General features: G+C 43.6%; 1 protein-coding gene across 4 annotated transcripts in view; it reads left to right on the forward strand.

Annotated features, from left to right (window-relative positions):
* CNOT10 (CCR4-NOT transcription complex subunit 10) overlaps positions 1–24,176 on the forward strand; it is a 114,396-nt gene extending 90,220 nt beyond the window's left edge. For 3 of the 4 annotated variants that reach the window (XM_085847486.1, XM_085847488.1, XM_085847487.1), the window contains 5 exons: positions 1,143–1,273; positions 8,968–9,003; positions 11,829–11,956; positions 13,002–13,077; positions 23,388–24,176. In XM_085847486.1, coding sequence (XP_085703612.1) covers positions 1,143–1,273; positions 8,968–9,003; positions 11,829–11,956; positions 13,002–13,077; positions 23,388–23,536 — 520 coding nt within the window. In that variant the 3' untranslated portion in view covers positions 23,537–24,176. Of the gene's footprint in view, positions 1–1,142; positions 1,274–6,699; positions 6,845–8,967; positions 9,004–11,828; positions 11,957–13,001; positions 13,078–23,387 lie in introns of those variants that run through there. The other variant, XM_085847489.1, reaches the window with a different exon arrangement.
* The last annotated feature ends 2,000 nt before the right edge of the window (positions 24,177–26,176 follow it).

A 26,176-nucleotide genomic window follows, 5' to 3' on the forward strand; every position in this document is an offset into this window, starting at 1 on the left:
TCTCAGGAATGGCTTCCGTCTGGCAACTCTCACATAAAGCCTTGATTTGTGAAGTGCTGAAGAGACAATTTCCTTCCTGCAGGTTCTCTCATCTCAGCCAAAGAACTCCGTACTTCTGTCAGAGTGGTCATTGGGTTCTTGGTCACCTCCGTAACCAAGGTCCTTCTTGCCTGGTTGGTCAGTTTGGTTGGACGGCCAGCCCTAGGAAGAGTCTGGGTAGATCCATATTCTTTACATTTCCTAATGACGGAGCTCATTGTGCTCATGGGAACTTTTAACACTCCACAAATAGTTTTATACCCTTCCCCAGATCTATGCCTGCTCACAATTCTATCTTGGAGTTCCACAGACAGTTTCTTTGACATCATGGTGGAGTTTCTGCTCTGACATGCACTGTCAACCGTGGGACCTTATACAGAAGGGCGTGTTTCTTTCTAAAGCATGTCCATTCAATTGAATTGGCCACAGGTGGACTCCACTGAAGTTGAGACATCTCCGGGATGATCAAAGGAAATTGGATGCTCCTGAGCTCAATTTGGAGTGCCCGTAATAAAGGGGTTGAATACTTATTGACTCAAAACTTTTTACATTTTCATTTTTAATTGATTTGTAAAAAATTCTAAAAAGATGTTTTCACTTTGTCATTGTCGGGTAATTTGTGGAGATCGGTGACAATTTTTTTTGAATCTTATTAATTTTAAATTCACGCTGTAATGCAACAAAATGTGACGAAAGTCGAGGGGTGTGAATACTTTCTGAAAGCACTGTATGTCGTCACGCTATTCTTTGCACTTTTAAGGAACCAATCCCTGGTGTAAACCTGGGTCTTTCAGTTTAACCATTTCTATATGTCCATGAATAAATTGTAGAAGTTTGGCACATTGCGACGATATGTAGCAACATGACCATACATTGAACTGATATAAGTGCCTCATTGAAGCTCAGTTGCCCCTACTTTTCATGATGCTCATAATCCAAGATTTTGCGAATTTCAACGTCACATGCTTTTTTTTGTAAAGAGATAACAACTGTGGATTTTGACTTTCATTGTGTAATTCTCCTTGAGATTATCCACTGCCCAGTATGATTCGACCTTGGGTCCCTCTGCATGGTTGTTTAATGTTCACGTGTTTGTCCTGCAGGTTCCTCGGTCACCTATACGCAGCGGAGGCTCTCATTGCTTTGGACCGTATCTCAGATGCAATCCGGAACCTAAATCCAGAGAATATCACGGATGTATCTTTGGTTGCTTGCCCATCTGAGCCAGATCAAGGTCAGATATTGTTTGCCAATTGTGTAATTCATTTCCATTTCACCCTTTGAGAAAGGACAATTACGTCGTTCTGGGTTAAGCACACAAGTTTTGAGACTTCCACTTTGTTTTTGTGCCTGAATCTGCATGCCTTTTTGGAATGCTATTTAATATGAGAATGATTACATATAATATTTGGGACTTTCCACAGTCTTGCACTGCTTGGGGCTTTTTCAAACATGTAGACAGCAGAGCACTAATCCATTGACTTTCTCAACTGAGGAACCATTGCCATTTTCCTAATGTGAATTATACAGCTTGATCAGATCAGGTCAGTCTTTGTACTGCCACTTGCAACATAAAAGCAAGTGCTACCTCTCGTATCGTCGGGTTGTCGGCGACTAAACCGACTCCCTTCAATATCAATGGCTTGCCAGTGGGATGGTTGACTGACACACCCTGCCCGGACTAAAAGAACACCTGACAAAGGGTGGATACATAAACATACGGGGAGTATACATCACAGCGCATCGCTGTGCCCACTTTCCGCTGGTACTCCAGGGGCCTCGGTCTGGCCATCCCCATCTCTTTTAGGTATCGGACATTCCAGGCACCTACCTGAAGGGACCGCCACAGGTTAACCCGAGGAGACCGCCATCTGGTATACGACACCTCAGCACCACCCTGCCACACACCACTTCATGTGTTTTGTTAGAGTGAAGTGTTTTATGGTGGCCAGAGTGCACATCCTGCCTCCAACCTCTTGGGAAAGGCAACCCACTGCAGGATGACGTCTGCAGACACAGTTTGGCACCAGATATGGATGGCTGTTGGCTCACAAGGATCTCCTCCACTCTTTGACAGGTTTTGTTTTTCAGTCTTGCCGGGTGTCCATATCTACACACCCTCCTCACCAGCAGGATCTGGTGGGTGGAGCCGGTTTAATTGCTGACACTGCACCATTAACAGGTTAGTACAGGTTTTACATGATACGTGGAGCAAATCACAGATGTGATCTGGCCTGACCTGACGATCTGTGTCGGGTGCCACCATTAGACCATGTGGAGGTACTCACTATTACCTTCAGAAAATGATTTTCGTTGTGCAGATCAACAATCTGAATGAAATTTGGCATACTTAAAGAATTTTAGACGCTGAGTCCAAATCCACTTGTTTCCACGTCGAGGATGTGACACAATTGGTCATTTTTGGCAATTAAAGATACACCGAACATTTAAGCACGATTTTGACACAGAAATGAAGAATCGAGGTTAGACTGATATGTAGGTCAAAGAAAACTCTTGTGAGGTCTTAAAATGATACAATATGTTTATACAGGGCCCTATTCACTGTTATTAAAGATGTTATTAGTTCAAGGTCGTAAACCGAAGCATTTACATATTTTTACCGGCCGAAAACGTCTGGACCGACCAGACAGGCCTTCGAGTTGACCAAGGCAACTTTTTGCTTCAAAGGCAGCCACACTGGCTATTAAAGGTAGTTACATTGACTATTAAAGGCAGTTGCAGCGCCTATTAGACAGTTACATTGGCTATTACAGATTAAATCAAAGACAAAGAGACTGATCGACTCAGCCTGATGAAAAGTAGAACCGCCACAAGAGGATTACTGCCTTAGAACTCCAGTATTTCTTGCTCTGAAGCGGTTGCTGAACTAGGCTCTTGACTGCTGCTATTACAAAACTCAAGTCCAATATTACATGCTAACCAACCTGAATACTACTGTGTAGTAGATCACCACAGCAAAAGCAGTGTGACACCCGCATTCACAGTTTGTCGTCGGAATCATCGTCAGTTCTGCTTTCATCATCCATAAGTTCTATTTCTGCACGGGTCTGTTCATCGTTGGCGCAGTTTTGACACCCACAGCACTCTGTGCAGGACAGTCCTTTTGACCGGCAAGAACACTGGTTGGTCTCGCATTTCGTCTTCTTGCAATTACATTTCGTCGCCTCCAACAGTTCCTTCGGCGCTGGTGGTTTGTTCAGCCAGTGAACAATCAGTGCTCAGTTGTGTTCCACCCATCCATGAAATGTAGGAGAAGGGGCTTCTATAAACCTCTCAGTCGCGCGGTGGTGGATCGCAGACTGATCGTTCACTTTTTTGCAATGCTGTATGCAGCATCAGAGCATCGCTTGTAAGCGGAAACTTCTGTTCTCCCAGCGACTGGCTGCAGAATAGCTTGTGGTGAGCCTCATCCACACTCTTCATGGTCAGCTGATTGTCCATGGTGCAGACGAATTGTTCCAGGTCGTGAATGATATTCTGATCTGGCATGAATTCTCGACCAATGCTCCCGAAACAGGTGATGAGATGGGGACTCTTCATCATCAAGTCAAATGGGCTTGTTTCGCCCTTACCGTGGAATGCACTGGTGGTATCACTCCCCGTGAAATTGTGCATACCTATCAACGCATCGCAAACAGAACTTTCCAGGGCATTACTCAGCTTCCTAATGTCAACGACGATAATGTCCTTGGGACCTCCTGTGACCAGATGGAAATTTAGCGATGGAATCGACTTCGAGTGAGCCAATGCCAACACAAACACATCGGTGTCGAAACTCTCTATGCGCACTGACTCTTCATTCTGTCCCGCGTGAGCGGCATGTAGCAGGAGCTTCGTGTCAGCTTCCTCATGGTCACATTCAAGTTCAGGGACTGACGACATGACACCATTTGACGCCTCGATTTTCTCACATTTGCCGGCATGACTGACGTACAACAGCATGTCACCCAGTTTTGATGGAGAGATGTTTCTCGTCCACGATTCGACGATGAACTCTATCAATGCCTCGTGGTTGGCTCCGCTCAGGAGATAATTGGCCCACTGTTTTGGAAGGGCTTGATCACGTCCGTAGATGGTTCGCACCTGAAGATCGCCCACCCTGCCCGCTCGTCTGGCGTGCTCCAGGCACTTGATGCTGATACTTGGGTAAGTATCAAACGCCACGTCCAGTCTCGAAGATTGGTTATGTCGTACTTTGACCACTACGATGTTCAGCACCATCTCTTCCAGTTTGCCGAAAGTGTTATGCAGTGAACCAGCCTTTATCGCCTGAATAACGGCCATTCCATCCACAATTGTTGCACCTTGGATAGGCCGAGTGTCCACATGGTAATCGGACCACAGTTTCAGTATATGGTTGCGGAGTTTGGCTTTGTCCGTCTTAGCAAGCAAACCATCACCGGATGCCAGCGGGAAAGATATGTTCGCCAGTGGGTATGCGAGCAGATCGTGGAGTGTTACATTGCTTTTCTCGCCAATCAACAGCAGTCGTGTGAAAAGACGACGTTCATTCGCAATTTCAACCTTCGGCGTCTGCTGGTGGGGAGTCGCCGACTTGCCCCGCGCCTTCGAGAAAGTTGCCAATTTGGCCTTCAAAATCGGACTGAAGAATGGGACCTCACCCGAGAGAAGCCAATCACTCATGAATTGCACAACAGCATTCTCTCCCTTGACATACGCGTTCATCAAGTCCACGGAAGTGGCTGGCGGTGCGATGACACCTGAACTAATATTGACGAGTTCAAGGTGAGCGCCGGAGAAAGGGTTAATCATTTGAAGTACTGTGTCCATCATTTGTACCACGACTGCTTCGTTCATCTTTGAACTCGACACATCCAAATCCTTTCTCGTTCGGGGCTCGTCGTGGATACCCGCCATGGACTCGCATTTCCTTGCGATTTCCGCACGTGCTGGTTGGGACAGGATCCACTTCTTCACAGCTGTGCTTTTCTGAGTGTAACCAATGATGCCTCCACTGGTCTTGCTGTCCCTATTTAAAGTCTGCTCTATGATCTGATCACACGCAACACTACTAAATCCATAACGAGTATGCTGTTGGGCAGTCCATTTTCCGTCCATGAACGCTTGATAGGTGTCTGGGTGGGAGTGCTCTTGCCCGGCCATTTCCAGCCAGTAAACGGGTAAGTACCTTGCATAGTTTAGGTGATCGTACGCAAAGTACCAGGGCATTGACGCTCTCGTGATCGCAAGGTGTTTCGGCCAGTTCGAAGTACGAGTTGCCCGTATATGCTCTAGTGCTAACTCCACCATTTCCAAGTAGGGCCATGTAATGTCCACACTTTGGTGTTTGTTCAGGTCATCCCTCACCATGAGTGCTCCCGAGTATAGAACATGTAAATTGAGGTCTGAGTCACCCTGCTGTGGACCCTGGCTGGCTTCATCCTCTGTAGTTGACTGTTTTTGTTGTAGAGCTACTATCTACAACAGCAGCCTGAGCAATGGAATCAATATCAATGTCCTTCATGTACACCACTTCGCTCTCAGACATTTTTGGTGGACGATAGAAAATCATGTCTGGGTACCGTTCCTGCAGTCTTTTCTTCAGTCTTGTTGCCTGGTAGTTGGCCTTATCCTGACCTTCGCATACTCTGAATAGGTCATTGAACATCTCACACAACTTCTTCATATGTATAGATTGCTTTCCATCAATGAGTCTTACCTGGATTACTTTATCACAGAAAATGTCAAATGTTGAGTCATAGTTCACTTTCTGAGTTTGGAGTTTACTTTCACTCTGTCTGTGGTATGTGTCATTCACATACTCATAATAACATTTATGGTGATAACAAACTTCCAGCGCCACACAGTCTTTATCTTTTATAGTTGTCATTATTCTCACATCACGTTCATCTCTCCTCTGCTCAGCAGTTTCCCTCAGCTTTCCTCCATCCTGTGTTTCTGCCAGGGACAACTGATCACGTTGAGATTTTCCTTTGACACGGATGAATTTGTCTTTTTTTCTAGCATATCACACAAATTCTTGGAAGTACACCAGCTGATTTGCCAGCCACCCTTTCTACAGAGGTTCTGACAAATTTTCTATGTATGTTGTGGTATGAGTGCCCCTCTTCTTCTAGTCCGCCCACCACCTCACTGGCTCTGGCAGAAACTGCAGTAGTGCTGGCTTCTGATTTCCTTTTCCTGGCTTCAGTGCGTTTTATATGATCCTTGTTACAAAACGACGCATAGCAGAACCGGTGACGGCCGGCATCCACAGGAGGATCAGTCATTGGCAGCAGTTTCATAATTTTATCAGCCAGCAAACGGAATTTGTTGATAGTTTCACTATCTGCGGCGTCGCACCAAGCCTTCGCACACTCGCATACCTTACGCCAGCTCTTATCCGTGAATTGCGTCACTTTCTCATCATCCTCCCCGCCCAAGTGTACGAAACAACGCATATTTGGTTGTTGAAAGACCAAAAATCACTCAAAATCACACGACAACCATGGGTGCCACCATCTTGATTTGTTGTTTCCTGGTCGTTTCCTCCGTGATTACAAGCATGCCATGCTCACTTCACGGCGGTAATTTCAAATGGTAATAACTGTCGGTGTGTCAACTTGTGCATATGGAAACAAGCAGGAAATTCAATGGTGTGTTCTCATGAATGTACAGGGTGAATTTCGTTTCGATTGGTGATCTGCACAACGAAACTGAACGAACCGACCCACCTCCACATGACCTACATATCGGATTGGCTGTTCTGTACCGTCTGGCCCAGCACAGTGCAGAGCGACTATCCTCAAGCGATCCCCCTTTCAGGTGTGTGCCACTATGGTCAAAGGGTGGATAATCTCCTTTTTGGAGCCAACGGCCATCCAGTAAGGAGATGGTGTCTCCTGAAATACACCTATGATCCGGTTGGACCGGTTCATGGCAACTCGGGTAGCCAAGAGGGGTAGTGGAATCCTTGATGGAGCAAATGTCATCAAAAGGCGGATGAGCGAATATTGGCTAACGGCAAGCACAAAACTGCGCCCATGGGGAAGAGGGTGGGGTACACTGTGTTGTCGCTGAAGCAGTGGAAGGCATGTTCCTCATCTGGTGAATGACACTGCTGATTCTGTCCCCAACCACTTTCGTACCATGTTTTCACGGTTTCAGTGGCCACTGATTTCTGTTTTTCAGTGCTTATTTGTTAAAAAAAGATGATCATGGGTTTTAACTTTTCACCAGAAGACAGAAAAGATTTCGAGTCAAACAATGTTTTAAAATCCTCTTTTCGCAGGAAAATGCTGTTGTCCAGTTATATGTTACAACTCGCATGTGCCCTAAGTCAGTGCAGTAAAACACCTGGTGGGTGATTTGTCTTTGACCATTGCTCGAATGTTTGATAAATTACTAGCCGTTTTTATCGGATAAATGGTGCTTTTGGAATATGAACCATGATGTTTACTATAAATGGGAACTTGGCTGTGTCCTGGAATATTAAGTGCCGTGTTATGATAGGTTGTTTAATGTCGTGAGTTTACTTGCTAGTTCAGTCTGATTCACTCGGTGATTAGTCACAAACCGGCTCTGTTTGTGGGCATGATGCCCACTGAGATGTATAGCTTGGCTTTTTAACCCTTTGGGGGTTGTGACTTGACTTCCCAAGACCATAAATGGGCTGTTTTGACCTCTGGCCATTTGATGAACCCACACCTCTCTGTTCAGATTACTCGAGAGAACAAGTGCGATTTCACTTGAAAAGTGAGATGTTTTCCGGCCATCTTTGACACATCTTCACAAACTGCTGCAAACAGCAACCGTGTTTTCATCCTCAAGACCCATGCACCTGCCTTGTCTGCTGTTCTTTCCTTTGCTCTTTTTCAGATCCTTCCGAGATGGCCATTATCCTTTAGGTGGAAAGTGTCCAACATTCATATTAATCACAAGAAGGGTGCCAAAGCAGATGTCATTAACGACAGACCTGTCAGCTGCCTTTCCACCTTTTGTGAAACGTACTGTATTAACACTGCAGGCCGCAACTCCTACCTTGTTGAGGGAAACCTTCAAACGTTGGAATGGAGGGCACACCCATTGTAATAAAACTTTAAAATCTAACAACCACACAAAGTAGAAAAAGGCAAATAGCCATCATCCTACCTTTTGTTTTCAAACAATGCATTATATCACTCATTCATGGAGCTTATGCACACACCCATCTGAGCTGTGTAGTCTGGGTTTGAACCCCGACCGAGATATAAACTCCCAACCAGGTGTTTTTCAGGCAGGGTGATTCATCAATGTGTGCTACGTCCTTCCGATGGACATTGAACAAGGCGCCCCCATTTGCCGGCATTAGTCGGTATTTGTGTCCTTTATGAGGAGTGTTGGCAAGATATGACTGGCAACCTGAACAACTTACAAATGCTGGCACCCTCGGTTGAGTATCCTGTATCAGAGTGACGACACATCTGAGATTGTCAACCCAAGCCAATGAAACTGCTTCGGCAGCCTTTTGTGCCCACTTGGTGTGAGGAGGATAAGCCTATTTAAAAAATATTTGAGAGATATGTTGTTTTTTTTAATTCAAATCTTTATGATTTGTTGGATTCTTTTGAGTAACTTATGGTGTTCATACAACTTTGTGAACGTGCCTCATAAAGTAAGCACAGCATTCTGTTTACCTGAGCTACCCATTGGATGCAGAGATGTCTTCAAAATCCCAGGTGCGCGCATCTGATGATCGTCATTGTAAAAGTAGGATTTCAAAGGGCCATGTGCTCTAAAAACCCTGATGCAAAGAAACAATAACTATTTATTTGGTTAAACTTCATTTGCTCACAAGTTGTGTGTGTGTGTGTGTGTGTGTGTGTTTTTCATCTCATTTTATTTTTTGACTTTTGAAGCTTTGATCCTGTGTATTTGCTTGTGTTCAAATTTGATTTGTTGTTTCAGGTTCAGACAAGAATGAGATGGAATGTATGGAAAATAGTGAGTCGATTTCCATATCAAATGTTTCCCATGTCTTGGCATCGCATTTGCTTCTTTTTTTTCCATTTGAATATTTAAAATAATTTATTTAATACAGCACGCTTTGATTACCTGAACTCTAAAATAATAGTGTGTTTACTCGTTTTGTAATCTTTTTGTTATTTCATAATGTGAAAATGTGTTTAATATTATTACCCCACGCACATGAAGCGAAAAGCAGTGTTAAGTAATTGGTTCACTTCCGTCTGTCTGTTTACGAACGTCGGTTTATTATCGAGGAACAACATGATTTCACTCGAATGATAGATTTTAAACACTAATCGAAAAACAAACCTGTAGATTAGCAGGACTTTCGCTCTGAATTTGTCTCGATCGCACAGGCGCAGAGGCGAGTGAGATGATTTCTTTCATCTGTCCGCCTGTCCGGCAGTTAAACAAGATTTAAAATCATTCCAAACAGGAAACTTACTGTTTTTAACGACGTCATAAAGGACACAAACAACAGTCACGAAGAACTAACGTCACGTGTTAAATAAGGTGGTGCAAAAGACTTTGCATCAACGGTGTTAAACTTCCAAAAAAAAAATTAAAGGACCTTAAAAATGTTAATTTTATTACCTCCACTACCGAGGTTGAAGGAGGTGATGTTTTCACCTCCCTTTATATCTGTTTGTTTGTGTGCAGGATATCTCAAAAAGTCGTGGACGGATTCGGACGAAATTTGGTGGGCATGTTGGGTGTGAGACGAGGAAGAATGAATTTGATTTCTGTGAAGATCCAGATCCGGATCTGGATACGAGAATTATTTTATTTTTAAAGTGATCCTTCACCATTGAGAGATAGGGCCAAAAAACGATATATAGGATGATATTTCAAAAATGTATTGGGCCCGATATGTGTGCCCGATATGAGGTATGCGCTCTACCAAGTGCCCTTCCAGTTGTATAATTGAATATTGTAGAACATAAATCGCCTTTTTGTACTTTTCAAATACCCTCCTGTTTAGGCCTAGGTCACATTTGCCACGGCGGCCGTGGGGTCTACAAAATCTACGGCCACTAGCAATTATACGGCGGCCGCAGTATTTCCACGGTCACACAATGTAGCAGTCACATATGTTTTTATTTTTCGGGGAGCCGCACGGTGTATTTATAAATTGTGGGGTTGCCGTACGGTCTTTGATTTGATGTTGCACGGTGACCTTAGGGCGTTCCTGCGGTGGCCATAGAATTTTCAAGGCAGACGCAAGGTGCCCGCAAGGCGACCGCAGGGGGGCCCTAAGGCGAACGTGCGGCCAGACGGACGGTAACGAATGCGTTAATTTTTTTTTTACCAGTTTTTTTTGTTTCGGCTTGTCGAATTGCTACGGCGAACGTAGAAATGAAAAAAGTTATAACTCCGCGTTATAATTCCATGGTGACCTTACGGCCTGTAAAATATAGCCATACAGCGTAGGGCCACCCTGAGGCCACCTCAGAAACTCTGCGGCCGCCGCACGTTTCTGTCAATTCAGAGGGCGTACGGCCGCCGTATTATCGCCGTAGAGCAAATGTGACTTAGGCCTAAGGTCTTAGAAATTGTGGAGACCGAAAACGTGGGGTTGCCGTACGGTCTTTGATTTGATGTCGCACGGTGACCTTAAGGGGGCCCTGCGGCGGCCATATAATTTTCAAGGTGCCTGCAAGGCGACCGCCGTGGAATTATAACGCGGAGTTATAGCTTTTTTCATTTCTTCGTTCGCCGTAGCAATTCGACAAGGGCCCTAAGGCGAATGTGCAGCCAGACGGGCGGTAGTGAATGGGTGAATTTTTTTTTTTTTTTTTTTTTTACCATTTCTTTTGTTTCGGCTTGTCGAATTGCTACGGCGAACGAAGAAATGAAAAAAGCTATAACTCCGCGTTATAATTCCACGGCGACCTGACGGCCTGTAAAATATGGCCAAACAGCGTAGGGCCACCCTGAGGCCACCGCAGAAACTCTGCGGCCGCCGCACGTTTCTGTAAATTCAGAGGGCGTACGGCTGCCGTTTCCTCGCCGTAGAGCAAATGTGACTTAGGCCTTAGCAGTACCTGGCCAAAATATTGCAGCATTTTATGTCATCACAACCAATCAAATTTGCCGTTTGCAAACCCCGCTCATGTCCTTGTTTCTCAAGACTGCGTGGGCTATGTTCCATGAACTCTCCAGTTTGAATTTCAAATCTAAGCTCATGGAAGAGCGAGAAGTCAATGTAACACGAGAGAGAGAAAGGTAACCTGCAAGTATGAGGGTTAGGGTGAGGTTGGGTTAATGGGAATAAAAATTTATTGTGCGTATGGATTGGGGATGATCCGAGATGGTGGTGCACTGCCATTAGCCTTCCATGCATGGCGTTCCAAATATGAACCACGTTGGAAAACAGCATCTGCAGTTCTCCAGTAACATAAATAATTCTGGCTGATCACTGTGACCTGTGAACGTATTTGTGTGAAATCACTTATTTAAGCAGATAATTAATGGTTAGAATTGCTGTGCTCTTCGGGCTGCACAGGGAATAAAATATAATTAAATAAAAACACCAAAATTGTACTGCATTTGACTTCCGGTTGCTTTTTTCATTGCTGGTGGTCACAGTGAAAGTTATATTAATGAACTAATGTTGAGCTCCATCAGCCTGTTGAGAGCACTCTTTCACACAGTTTATATAAATTACTTAATAATCCTGCGTGCCATCAAGTTTTCAAAAAGAAATTATCTATTTATTTATTTATTCCTGAACGTGATGATTCGACAGGTTCTGAGGGTTACTCGTGATTTTCACTGTTTTTGTGAATGCCGTGCTGCAGATGGAAAGCATGCACCACAAACATATCCCAGCTCGGTGACCGCGGCACGTGCGATCATGCTGTTCAACCTGGGCACGGCGTACTGCCTGCGCAGCGAGTTCGAAAAAGCACGGACTTGTCTTCAGCAGGTTCGCTCTTTTTGTTCTTATTGCTTTTATTGCCTTTTTTTTTTTGCCTTTCACCTCTGATGACCTGTAGCAACACGTTTACTTTTCTTAATTTCTCTGGACATTACAAAGGGGAAAAAAAAATCTTTACCACCGTAATCAAATCTAGTTTAACTCTTTTCGCCTCGAGGAATACCCTTTTGTTGCAGGAACTACTTGCAATTGATGTAAGGTCTTGTCGGTGATTTTTATTTATTTATTTTCCAAATCTTTCGCTGTGAACATACAGTATATACGACTCATGCCTCATATGTCATGAGTCAGTATCTACAAGTTACGAAATTTGTTTTGTCAAAACTTTCTATAAGATCTTTACGAAGCACATATATGACCATTGCACACAGCTGACACAGGCCTTGAGGTTTGATCGTTTAAAATATACTTTGGGCTTTTATTTATTTATTTATTTTTACCATCCACATGGTCATACAAAGCAAATGATAGTTTCTTTTCTTCAAAATATGAAAAGCTCCCGTGTTCACAGTCCGAATTAAATCTCGGACCGCACAAGCATGGTAGTGACCTCTTGAATTTGAATGGGTATCCGCTGCAACTATGGTATTTTGACTCATTCACATTGTAGTATGGGCTCCGACTACAAAATTACACATGGAAAAAAATACCGTCGTTTAGTTTTTTTTAAAACTGTTCATCCTCACTCTCATGAAGTTATACAATCTCTTCCACTTCCTCCCTCCATTCACTTTCTCCTTACTCTTCTCTATTCCTAACCTCTCTCTCCTCCTCTTCAATTCTCCTATTGTCCCCTTTTTCCACTTTCTCATCCCTCTCCCTCCCTTTCCTCCTCTTCCCCCCTGTTCTGGGTATATAAAATGTAGATGGCCCATATTTTTCCCGTCATTATAGTATTGTTTGCTTGTCATTTTGAAAAAGGACTGCGTGATGGAGATTGAGTGTTTTTCCATCGTTTATCCAGAAAATGCCAACATGCCTTTGCCAACATGCCTTTGTGTGGAAAATGCCAACATGCCTTTGTTTCTTGCAGGCTTGCACTATGGTCTCGCCGACAGATGTTCCACCTGAAGCCATACTGCTGGCTGTCTATTTGGAACTGCAGAATGGTAAGATCATTCGTTCAACCATTTATTTCAACAACTCCCATCTCCACTTGTATTCCTCTCCACCTTTCATCTCACCAACATATTGACACATTGCTACTTGTGTCCACTCCCATACTGATTTGCCTTTCTGCTTGCGTCTACCCATGGCAACTCACCTCTAGTTGTTTTTCAGTAGTTTATGTTTAAAAACCAGTTGGTGACAGGAGTTATATTTTTGATGGATACAACCGGAGAGGCAAATTGTTCCGAGACAAAAGCTGACAGATGAGTCGGTATATGTGAGTGGAATCAGTTGAATGGAACCAAGTGGTGTTTATTGTAATTTCTTGTTACGGATCTGGAAACCATATGCATTCAACATACAGATGTCCCAAAAGTCAATTATGTTGTTGAGTAAGTGTGTAGTCAGATCCCCTTCTTTTTGTCAAGTGGGAGAATCAAAGGCGTGCGTTGCGATTTATTTCAGTTCGGTTATTACATCTAACAAGCCATCTAACAACCATCCCATCCCCCGTCACGATCCAACGCCAACCGGCTGCCTTCTCGCACCCTGACGTGCCGAGGCGGGATCTCGCAGTTCCAGTTTCTCGGCTTCCACAAACGTAACTCTTTCACGACGACCTTTGCAACATTGATACTGTTGCTCGACAAGTATGAACCCTCGTGGAAGAGTGGGTGGAGTTTCCCGGCAGGGAAAGAAACCCCACCCAGAAAGGGCGAACCCATAGGAGCCTGTCCAATCAGGGCGGGGAGTGACGTCTGTTCGAGCGAGCCCCGCCCCGTTGAGGGAGGTCCATAAATTCCCGAGCACTCTCTGAGGCAGGTGGTTATGAAGGGGGTTGTTACGAAGGTTGTTGTGAGGTTTTTGACAGGGTTGTGGTGGTTGAGAGTTGAGTGAGGAAGAAGGGTCTTGGAGGAAGTTCTCCACGGGTTTCTGACAAGGTTTTGGATAGGGCTCTGAGGGTTATTGTTGAGCGTGCAGTTCTTTTGAAGCGGAGGGTTGAGCAGAAGGGCGTGAAGGCGGCGAACGTGTCTCTGCTGGCTCTCTACAAGGAAAGGAAAGAGCGACCCTGACCCCCCTCCGTGGACCCCGCTATTCACCACCCGTGCTCCGCCAGGAACAACGAGTTCCACACGTGCGACTGGGGACCAAACCAACGACCATTGTCAGGTGCCGCACCATGGAGCACCTCCTTCCTCCGATGGTCAGGTACCCAGCTGAACTCTGACCCCCAGCTCGTCTCTCTCCTCGGCTGTGCGGGTCCAATAAAGAACTCTGGATTTATTTTCATTTGTGTGTGTGTCTGCATGTGGGCCCGTCTTGTAAGTAGAACTGAATAAGTGTTTTTGGATCATTGTTAACATTTCTTGTATATTCGCGATAAGTCTTGCCTTGTGTCTCTTTCTTTTTATTGCAAATAAACATTTGTAGAAATGTCCCCAGTTCGTTTCCGTCCTTTCTTGAATTGGTCCAGCATGGTTCGGATCTGAGTTTAGGCGGGGTTTTATCCCCGGTAAACGGACAATTGAAGCCGGGACGTCCTGGGCAGGCCCGCTCGACTGCATCCGAGCTGGAAAGGTGGGTGGCAAAGTGGTCGTCAGTCGGTGTAATTTTACCGCTACCGGTAGAGTGAATCCGGTTCGGCCAGGCGTTCCGAGGGCGTGGATCCCTGGTAGCTGAGACCGCGTGGTTACTTAGGTACATTGGATCTAGACAAAATAACCGTACTCCACGCGGTTGAGATATTGGCGTTCCATGGTCGGTTAAACGACCCGCCGGCTCATGGAGTTATCCGAGCGACGGCCTACAATTCCGGGGAGTCTGTTGGGAGATGACACAACCTCCCCCACCTCGTGGCCATTCTCGCCACCGGACCCCCGGCCTGCAACATTATTGTTGCAGTATCAGCACACTCACCGGGCTCACGAGGTGCGTTCTCGCATCCACTGCCACTACTGACCCCAAGGCTCCCAAACCATGGATAGCTCCATGGCCAAGAGGGTTGTCAACCAACCACAGACACCGGCAAAAGCAATTACACCGAACAGGGTCCTCCCGTCCAGTCGTGTTACCTACTCGTTGGTACAACTACCTGAGCTATGGTCCACGCCCTCAATGCACACCCGAGTACTTATTATGGCCGAGAGGAACCGTCGGTGCAAACGCAGAGCCAATCGGTGGGGCAAAACTCCCGTCTATCTATTGCATATACACTATATCGGATCAATGAAAGAAGGGACACAAATGAGCAGGTTTGGAAATGTAACAACTTTATTTACACAAGCAACCAATTATCATTGAAGCACGTATTTATATCAGAAAGCAATTATCAAGCAATTGAAGACCAAAGGCAAAAAGACAAAAACAAAAGACTCACCCCTAATATGTATTTCTCCTTGTACAGACTTACTTATACACATGAGACATGGCGCCATCACTCATCCGGAAAGAAGAGATGGCAATAACAGAAAGAGGCAGTTCAGAGCATTGGCTCGACTCCTCACTTACCTCACGCAACCAAGAGGGGGAGCATCAGGCCAAATATTGTGAGGGGGTAGGTGGTGTAAGCAGATGAGGGGTTGGGTGGTGGAGTATCAGGTTGTGCAAGAAGCATGTGGTGTGTGTATATGGAGACGCGCGACATGCCAGGGACTTGACCGTGCCCATTGACTCATGGGCCGCTCGCCTCCGGCCCAAGCATGACTCCCCAGCACATATCCCAGCAGAGCAGACTCCAACGCGACCCGCACTCCAGCAGACAATCTTCTGAACAGGCAGTCTGAGACATTCTTGTGTCCCTGGTGCATTACCAAAATGAACTGAGCCGAATCCTGGCCTCCTACGTGGCACGCCGGGCGTGACCTCAAAGGGGCAAACTTCACGCGAACATCTTTCCCATCGGTGTACGTCTGACAGGTGTGGGTGCAGCGATGGGGCTGTGGAAAATCCCCACATCGTGATGTACAGATGACGACACGAGCCCCTGCCCGCCCCTCGTGCGCCCAGCAGTGAGGGAGCGCCCCCGCTCCCTCCCTTGCGCGCAAACATTCCTTTGTACTGTGTGTGTGTTTGAGAAGTGTTGTCCCGCATGACGAATGTAGGGATGCTGGGAAGGAAGAGTGGGGGAAGGTAATTCGGTACCAGTCCGAAGGATTAATTGTCAAATGGTGAGGGACTTGTTCGCCCATATGGGTTTTGACGGAGGTTGGTGATGACTTGAAGACCGAGGAGTACAGGACGGACAGACGTATGAAGAGATGGTTAATGAGTGGATTGAGTGGTGACCGAGTGCCGTTCTAGTTTCTCAATGTAACTGACATTGAGATTTGCACAGTGTCGATATTGCAAAGTGTAAAGGGCAAAAACTCATCTTCCCGATCGGCACATTGCCCTTCCCCTCCCCACCATGGGATTGAGCGCTTTTCATTCATTTAGACCTCCTGTCTTTTTACAAGTTTCAGTCCTTTCCCGATCTCTGGCTTCCCACCCCCCATTTATTTTATTTATTTAACTTTACTTATCTTATGTCTCCTCATTTTTCTAATCTCTCTCTGTTCCATTTTCCTTTTATCTCTCCTCTTCCCCCGTCCAACCACTCCCACACCCCGATTAATACATATTTATATTTCAATTTATTTTTCTTTTTTAGTTGTTGCTTTATTTATCTAACATCTCTGTTCCCCATATTGTTTGTTTCCCTGTTATTCCACCTTTTCTCGCTGTCCCATTCTCTGACTATTAACTCCCAAGAGCAGATCTTTTCCCTCGTGAGTTGTCAAAATGAGTCATTCCCACCTCACATACTCCCTGACCCCTGACCACACTCTACTACTCCCATCTTATATCAACCCTCACCCCGATTCCATTCCACTCTTTTGCTCCGACGAAGGGTTAACACCAGAAATGTCAGCTTCTCCTTTACTTCCCACAGGGTTGGTGTACTTTGTGAACAATGGATGGAATCGACAGAATATCGATCAATGTTGGCTGTGCCTTTTTTCTCAACAATGAATAATCCCAACTGCCTTAACCTCATGTCAAAATACAATAAATAAATGTAAAATTATATTGTGCTTTAAAAAAAAAAAGATGCCAAATGCACAAATCTCTGAGGACAGGAAGCTTTCTTTGTTGGGCGTGCTTTCTTCCATGTCAGAATGCATATCAAGAAAAACCATCAAATGTCAATAAAATTTTCATCAGATCATCGTCAAACAAACCCCAGCTATTTCCATTGTTAGCCAATGGAAGAGGTTTATTCTCTTGAACCTCTAGGCCTCCCCATCTGCCATGACCTCTCTTGGGCTGATAATACCGGGTGTCCCACTTGGAGTTAACCATTTCAATTCCTTGATGATACGTTAAAACAAGCACACACAACTATTCAGTTGAAACGGATGTGCTGCAACACAATTTTTGTTGCAATACAATTGAGGAAAGGCGTAAAATAACAGTGGATGGAATTGTATGAAAGCATTACGGTTGTGCAAAGAGAATACAAACGTTACTTTCAGATGCACCCTCCAGCATGCAAAATCATCTCATGTATTCACACAAGGTTTGTTCAAAAGGAAACAGTGACAACACCACCACGAGGAAGGCAGCGAACTGTTCGAGCAAGAGACAATGTTCATTGAGTGCCCAAAGCTCTTACCATTAGTCCAAGCAAGAGTGTGCGTTGAGCGTCCTTGGAACTGGGACTATTAACAACAACCGTTCATCACATTTTTAAAGAAGATCTCAACCTTGATGCTTATCGTTTTCAAGTGCTACATGAATCGAGAGCCCCGAATTACCAAGCAAGACCTGATTTTTGTCATCTTGTTCAGGAAAAGCTGCAGGTCGATGCAACATTGTTGAAAAATACTTGCATCTTCGGATGAGCCGACATTCCACATGTTCAGCAGAGTTATCAAGCACAACTCCATAACTTGGGGGCACAGAGAAGCCGCAACTGACTCACCAACGCATTCGACACTCACTCAGATCAGGGAATGGGTATAAAAATATTTCAAAGCCCTTGAATATCCCTTGCAGCACAGTCAAGACAATAATTAAGAAGTGGAAGGCGTGTGGTACCACCAAGACCCTCCCTAGATCAGGCCGTCCCTCCAAACTGGATGACCAAGTGAGGAGACTGATCAGAGAGGCCACCAATAGGCCAATGGCAACTTTGCCATAAATCCATGTAACTCTTTCAAAGACTGGTCACTGTGTGCATGTGACAACAATATCCCAAGCACTCCACAAGGCTGGCCTGTACGGTAGGGTGGCAAGAAAGAAGCCATTACTCAAAAAAGCCCACCTTGAGTCCCGTTTGAGTTCTGCAAAAAACACACTCCGGAGATTCTGAAGCCATGTGGAAAAAAGGTTTGTGGTCTGACGAAACCTCGATGGAACTTTTTGGCCGAAATGCAAAACATTACATTTGGCACAAACACAACACAGCACATCACCCAAAGAACACCATCCTCACTGTGAAGCATGGTGGTGGCAGCATCATGGGGATGTTTCTCATCAGCAGGGACTGGGGGACTTGTCAGGATAGAAGGGGAAATGGATGGCGCAAAATACAGAAAAATCCAAGAGGAAAGCCTGCTGTCATCTGCAAGAAAGCTGAAATTGGAAAGGAAGTTCACCTTTTAGCATGACAACGACCTGAATGACACAGCCAAAGTGACACTGAAATAGCCAAGAAACAAAATAGAAATGTTCTTGAGTGTCCCAGTCATAGCCCTGACTTAAATCCAATCCAAAATCTGTGGCATAATTTGAACATTACTGTTCATCAACACTTCCTACACAACTTGACTGAGCTTTTCAAGAGTTTTGTAAGAATTGGCAAATATTGCCCAATCAAGGTGTACAAAGTTGGTAGAGACCTATCCCAACAGACTCACAGCTGTAATTGCTGTCAAAGTTGCTTCCACCAAGTATTAACTCAGGCGGGTGGACACTTATCCAACCAAGATATTCCAGTTTTGTATTTTTATTTAATCTTTTGTAATTTGTAGAATTTGTTTTTCACTTGGAAGTTGTGGGTTACGATTTGTAAATAACGGTGAAAAAAATTCTGATTTAATTCCAGGCTATAAGGCAAATATAAGTGAAAATTTTGAAAGGGGTTTTTACTTTCGATAAACTGTTCAAATCAAGGCCGGATGCCAGACTGATGGTCTAAAAGACTCGAGAGGTTGAAGGGAGGAATGAACATACACAGTGACACGACCACCACTAGTGCGAGATTCCACCCTCCAAGAGCAAAGTAATTATTAACTGGGGAGACGCACAGAATAGTCCGGGACATCCTGTGACATAAATATTTCCGTGAGACAGATAACATTTGGGTTGTCTGCAGCAGCCTCGATGGACGACAGCTCTGGGAAGTTGGAGCGCAGTCATCTGATGATGGTCGAGTTGAACTCTGCCATTCCCAGTGGAGCTTGCCTCTTGCATCCCACACTTCAGGGATCTGGCAATGTTATCATAACAAAACTGTTACACTATGTCCCTTAGTGTACACCATTACGGTTGCAGTGTGCTGAGGAGTTTGTGCATGAAAGATTCAGATTGTTTATTAATATTGTGGAAAGATTTATCAACAGCGAACATTCTTTCTTTGAGATTTTTTTTCACAGCAAATAACGATGAAAATGCATCAGGTGGCAAGAAGGATACTTTGGGTTATAAGCCACCACAGAGCTATGTAGACATATTGCAGTTTAACAGTTTGCCAATGAAGGATTGAATAACATGAGCAAAATTAAACATCTTAATCGCATAAAATTGTATGAATGTCAGGGAAACTGGAAAGTCATCCATTGATGTTGAGTAATCTGCTGATGTGGACCTGTGACCGTTGTTGTGGATCCACCGTTTGGAGAGGTTCTGGGCTGAAAGGATCGAAACCTCGATGATCAACGGTTCCCAGCTGATGATCTGGGCAGTTGGGGAATCAGTCAATTGTTTATAAGTGAAGGTTATAACTTGAAATGTAATAACTTTTGTAAGTACTTACTGTGTGCGTGCGTGTGCGACTGGCTTCCTTCTTGGGGACGACGGTGCAGTAATTGGTCTTTATTACCCTCGCCGAAGGAGAGGGTATTGTATTTGGGTCCGTTTGTTTGTTATTTGGTGAAATATAATTTCACCAAATATGCTAGTCTGTCGCGTTTGTTTGTCTGTCTGTTGTCTGTTTGTTACACGATTTCTGGCCACAGTTTTCAAGCACTCCTTCTGAAATTGTTTTTTTGTGTGTAGGTGACCAACCAAGGACAGTAACACTTAATTTTGGAGACTATCCGAATCCAGATCCGGATCTGAGAATTTCTTAAGTGATTCTTCACCATTGAGAGATGGGGCTAAAAACGATATTGCATGATGTCTCAAAAAGGTGTGGATGGATTCGGATGAAACTTGGTGGATGAGTTGGTTAGGTAACAAGAACAAGCCGATTTGATTTTGTTTCAGATCCAGCCTATCAGTGTGATCCAAAATGTAAACTATTCAGCCTGGTGCAATTTCGCCAAGTTGTCGCTCTATGAGTGATTTTTCATTTGTTTGTGTGTTTGTCCGCACAGAACTTTCATGTTTTTCTCTGCAACCGCTTGTCGGATTGAGACAAATTTTTCACCATTGGTGCGACGACTCATGGAGAATGTACTAATGATAATTATGATGTCATAGGTCACATGATTTGGCAGCCATATTGGAAAAGCAGAAAAACATTGGACGTCTGTATCTCTGAAACCGCATCAAGGAAAAAATTGAAACTTGGCACGTCGCAAGTACTCCACATGGGGAATGAGGGTGATTTTTTTTATGACATCATAGGTGCCTTCGTTATGATGTCATAATTGCATATGTGGAACGCAACATCCGATCAGTGTGAAAATTTTTGAGGGTCATCTCGGGATAAAATGGTCCACAAAAAATTTTTATGACGTCATTCGGCACGTGATTCAGCAGCCATATTGTTTAAATAAAATAAAATAAACTTCAAAAATCCTCTCTGAAATGGTTGAACAGATCGAGGCGAAACTTTACACGTATGACCGCCGATCCATGAGGAACAAAATGTTCACACATAAGACATCATAGGTCACATGGTTTGGCAGCCATATTTAATTTTCCCTAACACATTAAAATCTTCTTCAGAACAGCTGGACAGATTGAGTTGAAACTTCATAAATATGTTCCGCAAGGCATGCGTGTATATGGTTGTGAAGTAATAATTGATGTCACATGGTTTGGCAGCCATGTTGGATTTAATTAAAATATTAAATAATGTTTTCTCTGGAAATGCTTCATCAATCAACATGAAACTTCATAATTGTGATCTTGTAGTGATGGGGAATACATGTTTTAAATTTGAACTTGATCGGACACATGGTCTGACAGCCAGAATTATTTACTTTTTTGATGTGGCTTTTTTTCGGTGTTTTTTTTTTAATAAGGCTCACTTTGGCTGTACCTGGATGGGTTTGAGGGTCTAGGAGTAGCAGCTGAAATGTGAATCCTATCCAAGTTCCTCCTGATGACTTCATCTTTTCTTCTTGCTTGTTTGGGTTCCTTCTGATTACTCCAATGCAGGACTGTACCGATTTGATCTTCCATTTCATATGAATTGAATTTATTTTAATCCCATTCTAAATTAAATTGAATAAGAATAGAAAAAACATCATGGGTCAGGGTCAGGTATCCGATCAAAGTCGGACGTCTTGGTACCCGGTCATCACTGCCAGCAGTTATAAAGTGGCAGTTCTTGTTATATTAATTACGTAACATACCAGGACACAACTACCACACAAAACAAGTCCTGGCGAGGGTCTGCAATCTCGGTTTGCTCTTTTTCTTGTTTTGAATTTGGTGTCGGTGAATATTACGTGGTGTCGAATTAGTAGAATGGAAATGGAAGAAATAAAAACAGGGTAACTGATGCAGAACAATTTGTTCATCGTGGTAAGATAATGCGTTCAGGGGAAATGTTCTTAAAAATGGATTTTAAAACGTAACTGGAATAAGAATCCGAACAAGAACAATAGACTTCCCGCCTGTCGGCTTGGAAGGCTAATAACTTTTATTGAGGATGGAAATAAAAATGCAAGATGGAATTAGGCTGTGGCTAATGCGGTACAATTAATTTCTTCTCCTTTTCAAGGTCATGTAAGCTTGCACATTTTGCAACTCGGATAAAGTTCCGCCTAAACATCTAAATCGTTGGGCCCACCACAGAAGAAACATGTTTTCATACCCTGCTGCTTCGTCTGGTATTTCCCGTAAAGTCTCAACAGGTCAGATTGACTTTTAGGAAAACTTGTTGGCAGGCACTCTCCTCCGGTTCTTCAAGTTATGCAAAATTTTATCCGTGCTTAGACAACATCGGACAACAACGATGCTACTCGTGTATTTACACAGTCCTATGCTTTTAGTTTACACATTCAGTATCGACATCGCCACTTATTACAGTCTGCTGCATGACAACAACAACAACAACAACAACAACAACAACAACAACAACAACAACAGTGTTCTTGGCACACTTGAAAATGAGATAATTAAAATATCTGGAGCAGGCAAATTTCCAGGGCTTGCCGGTGATGATGACCAGGTTTTTTTCTTTCTTTCTTTTCTGTTAAAATATTTTTATAATCGAGCCTTATGTAGTCATTGGATACGTTCGCAGTGACCCATGCCAGACATACATTTGATAGTTTGTTTGATTTATTGTCCTGTTTGTCTGTGACATCCTGGATGCTGCTCGACCATCTATTTTGTACACCTTTTATTTTATTTTTGTTTTAGTTTATTGTGGCCCAGTATAACAATTTGTCGCTCTAACGTCTACTCCATAAAATGAAATAACTAGAACGGCACTCTGTAAAGCGCAAAAACCGTTTAACGTTCAGCTTTCATCTTGCAGATGTCTATTCCTCATTACATTATCTCCACCTGATTAGATCACGGATGTGATTGGTTGAATTATGTTGCCATGGTAACCATCTCAGTAACTTGCTTTGTGCACACGATATTCCAAAAACCGTTCAAGATGTAGCTTTCATATTGCAGATATCTATTCCTCATACCACCCAAAAGGTACCAGCTCCTTGTTTTCTTGTATCAAGACCCATGAATTCAATTTTTATTCTGTTTTCTCATTGCTGAGAAATTTAAAATGCTGCTTTTCTTTTTATGTGCTTTTGATTCTTTTCTTTTTTTTTTTTATCTAATTTAAGGATACTCACATGGACTCATTTCTGATTGCATCATTCTCTTTTACCCTTTTCCTGTAATGATCTCCAACCTGCAGGCAACCCCCAACAAGCTTTGCAGATAATCAAGCGGAACCAGCTGATGCCTCCACCAATAAAAGTACAGGAGCTGAGGAAGAAGGTGCCATTAGCACCTTTCCAGCCTAGTCAGACAACCGCGCCATTCACAACACTACAACGAAAATGAGAGAAGAGCAGCCATCCATGGCTCACAACCGTCAACGTCTCCACTGAGGGCTGCCCCTTGTACATTGGAGTTGTCCTAAACTCCTAAATAATGGCATCATGGTTGTTTTGTTGATGACCGTATTTATACAAGCATTCTGACATCATTATAAAAGTACTCTCTTTGATAGGTTTTGTGCACCTACTGGCAGAAAGAGAGTTGTCATGGGTTCTTGGTGGTGTGGAAGTTGGATCCTTCAGTCCTGCGTGCTATGTGCCCCATTACTAGCAGAACTTTGTCACAACTAAACACTTAAGACTGGAACGGTCTTCAAAAGAGAGTAATTGGACAATGGGAAATGAGAGCATGCTACAAAGAGGTCGCGGAGGCTGCATTGCTGTTTTGGCAACAGCCGGTAAAAGAAATACAATAAACTGTAAAGAGTTGTCCTGCTTTTGTCCAGAATTTCACTTTTGTCTAATTTATACATAATTGGGAGTAATTGAACTAGCTCTGACTAATTGTAATTTTCTTCCATCATATACTGCACAGTTGGGTGCAACAGAATGCCAAGCTTTCTTAAATCACGATTTAAAATACAAATTTGTCAATTTTGAAGATGTGTATCCATATTCCTTGATTACATCTGCTACCAAAGGTGGATGGAGGTTCTGTTTTCAACCCTGTTCGTTTGTCTGTCTGAGCAGGATACGTAACTGAAAACGTTATGGTCGGATTCAGACTAAACTTTGTGGACAGGTTGGGTGTGTGACCAGGATGAACTGATTCGATTTTGGTGAAGATCCGGATTCGACTACTGGAATTTTTTAAGTGATTCTTCACCATTGAGAGGTAGGGCCAAAGATTATATTAGCACGATATCTCAAAAAATTGCAGACGGATTTGGACAAAAGTTGGTGGACACGTTTAGGGTGTGACCACGACGAATTGATTCGATTTTTGTGAAGATCCGGATCTGGATATGAGAATTATTTAATTTTAAAAGTGATTCTTCACCATTGAGAGATCGGGCCAAAAACGAGATAGTACTGTATAGCATGATATTTCAAAAATGTATTGGGCCCGATATGTTCTCGTGGATCAGGCATTACATGCCGAAGGTATGCACTTCACCGAATGCCCTTCGAGTCTGTTAATGTGTTTCTTTTATATATTGTTCTGCAGCTTTAAATCGAATCCAGCGAATAAATAAAAAATAATTACTTTTGTCTCGTTTTACACTTTGGCACCATTATATTATTAATGGTGCGAAAGGCTCGTGGTGCAAGACAACCAACAGAGCTCAGCTCAAAAATCATAATTGGTCGAAATTAAGCCCATGATAACCAAATCGGAACATAAAGAGGTTTCCCGTGATTGGTCAAAACCACAATATTCAAACCCAAAAACCCACAATAGTTAAGGGTTTACTGTGTCGCACAATATCTGAAAATGTGGGTGGATTTGGACAAAACTTGGTGGACAGGTTGGGTGTGTGACAAAGACCATTTGTTTCGGTTTTGGTGAAGATCTGGATCTGGATATGAGAATTTTTTAATTGATTCTTCACCATAGAAAGATGATGCCAAAAATGATGTACAGTATAACATGATACATATTTCAAAACGTGGACGGATTCGGATGAAACTTGGTGGGTGGGTTGGTTCGGTGAGAAGAACAAGCTGATTATATTTTGCTTAAAATGAGGATGCAGATCCGGCCTATCAGGTCAGGTACAGGAGCATTTGCGAGAGCAGCGATTTGCCAAGTTCACTTTCCAATGGTACTCCAGGAGTGCACCCAGGCAGATGCCCAGCCCATCCCCATCTCCTTAAGATCCCGATCAACCTGTTGCAGCCACCAGGTACAGTTGGCCTGTTGGCCTCCTCCACTCGCAAGTTCACCTTGCTGAGAAAATCTGCTGAGCAGGATCAGCCTCAAGAAAACGAGCCACATGTCCATATAGCTACAGCTAACGCTCATGTCAGTTGAAGAACACAAATCACCTTGTTGGCACTTTCAAACCCCTTTCACTTCCTCGTACTTGGACAAAATATTACAGCATTTTACATCTTGACCAATTAAATTTGCTGCTCACAGACACCACCTCTATCCTGTTTTTTCTCATGAGGTGTGCTGTGAACTCTCTAGTTATTGATTATTTTCTGTATTTATTATTGAAGTTACCCAGTCAGAGAGGGTCCCATATACTTCCAAGCAGAATGTTATAAAGAACTATAAACCTTCCACTCGAGTATTTTGCATCCTGCTGCATGGAACTCTTACTTCCTCTGGCCCCTTAAATATTTTGTATCGAAAGGTACACAAATTTCTGGCAATGTGTGATTTGATCAGCTGTGATGGTGGCAAACATGTTGCACCTGTACCCATGTTATGTGGATCTACAAGTTCAAATTAAAATTTATTTTTGTAGTTGTGGATAGTGGAGCAGCATGTCTACAACGGCTCAAAACAACATGCTCAACTGAAGAGTTCATCGAACACTTCCAGCCGTGCAGTGTTCAGGTATACACTTCGATTAAAATATAAAGTTAAAAAAGAAATAAAATGTCACAGCCCCTGTTGTTTTAGCAATTTTGCTGGATGGAGTTAAACGGCGAGCCAATATTTATGTACAACTAAAATGGCCGTCAGTTTACC

Source organism: Eptatretus burgeri, chromosome 11 (genome assembly GCF_056783735.1).
Source record: "Eptatretus burgeri isolate ZD-2024b chromosome 11, Ebu_testis_v1, whole genome shotgun sequence".
NCBI classification, from domain to species: Eukaryota; Metazoa; Chordata; class Myxini; order Myxiniformes; family Myxinidae; genus Eptatretus; species Eptatretus burgeri.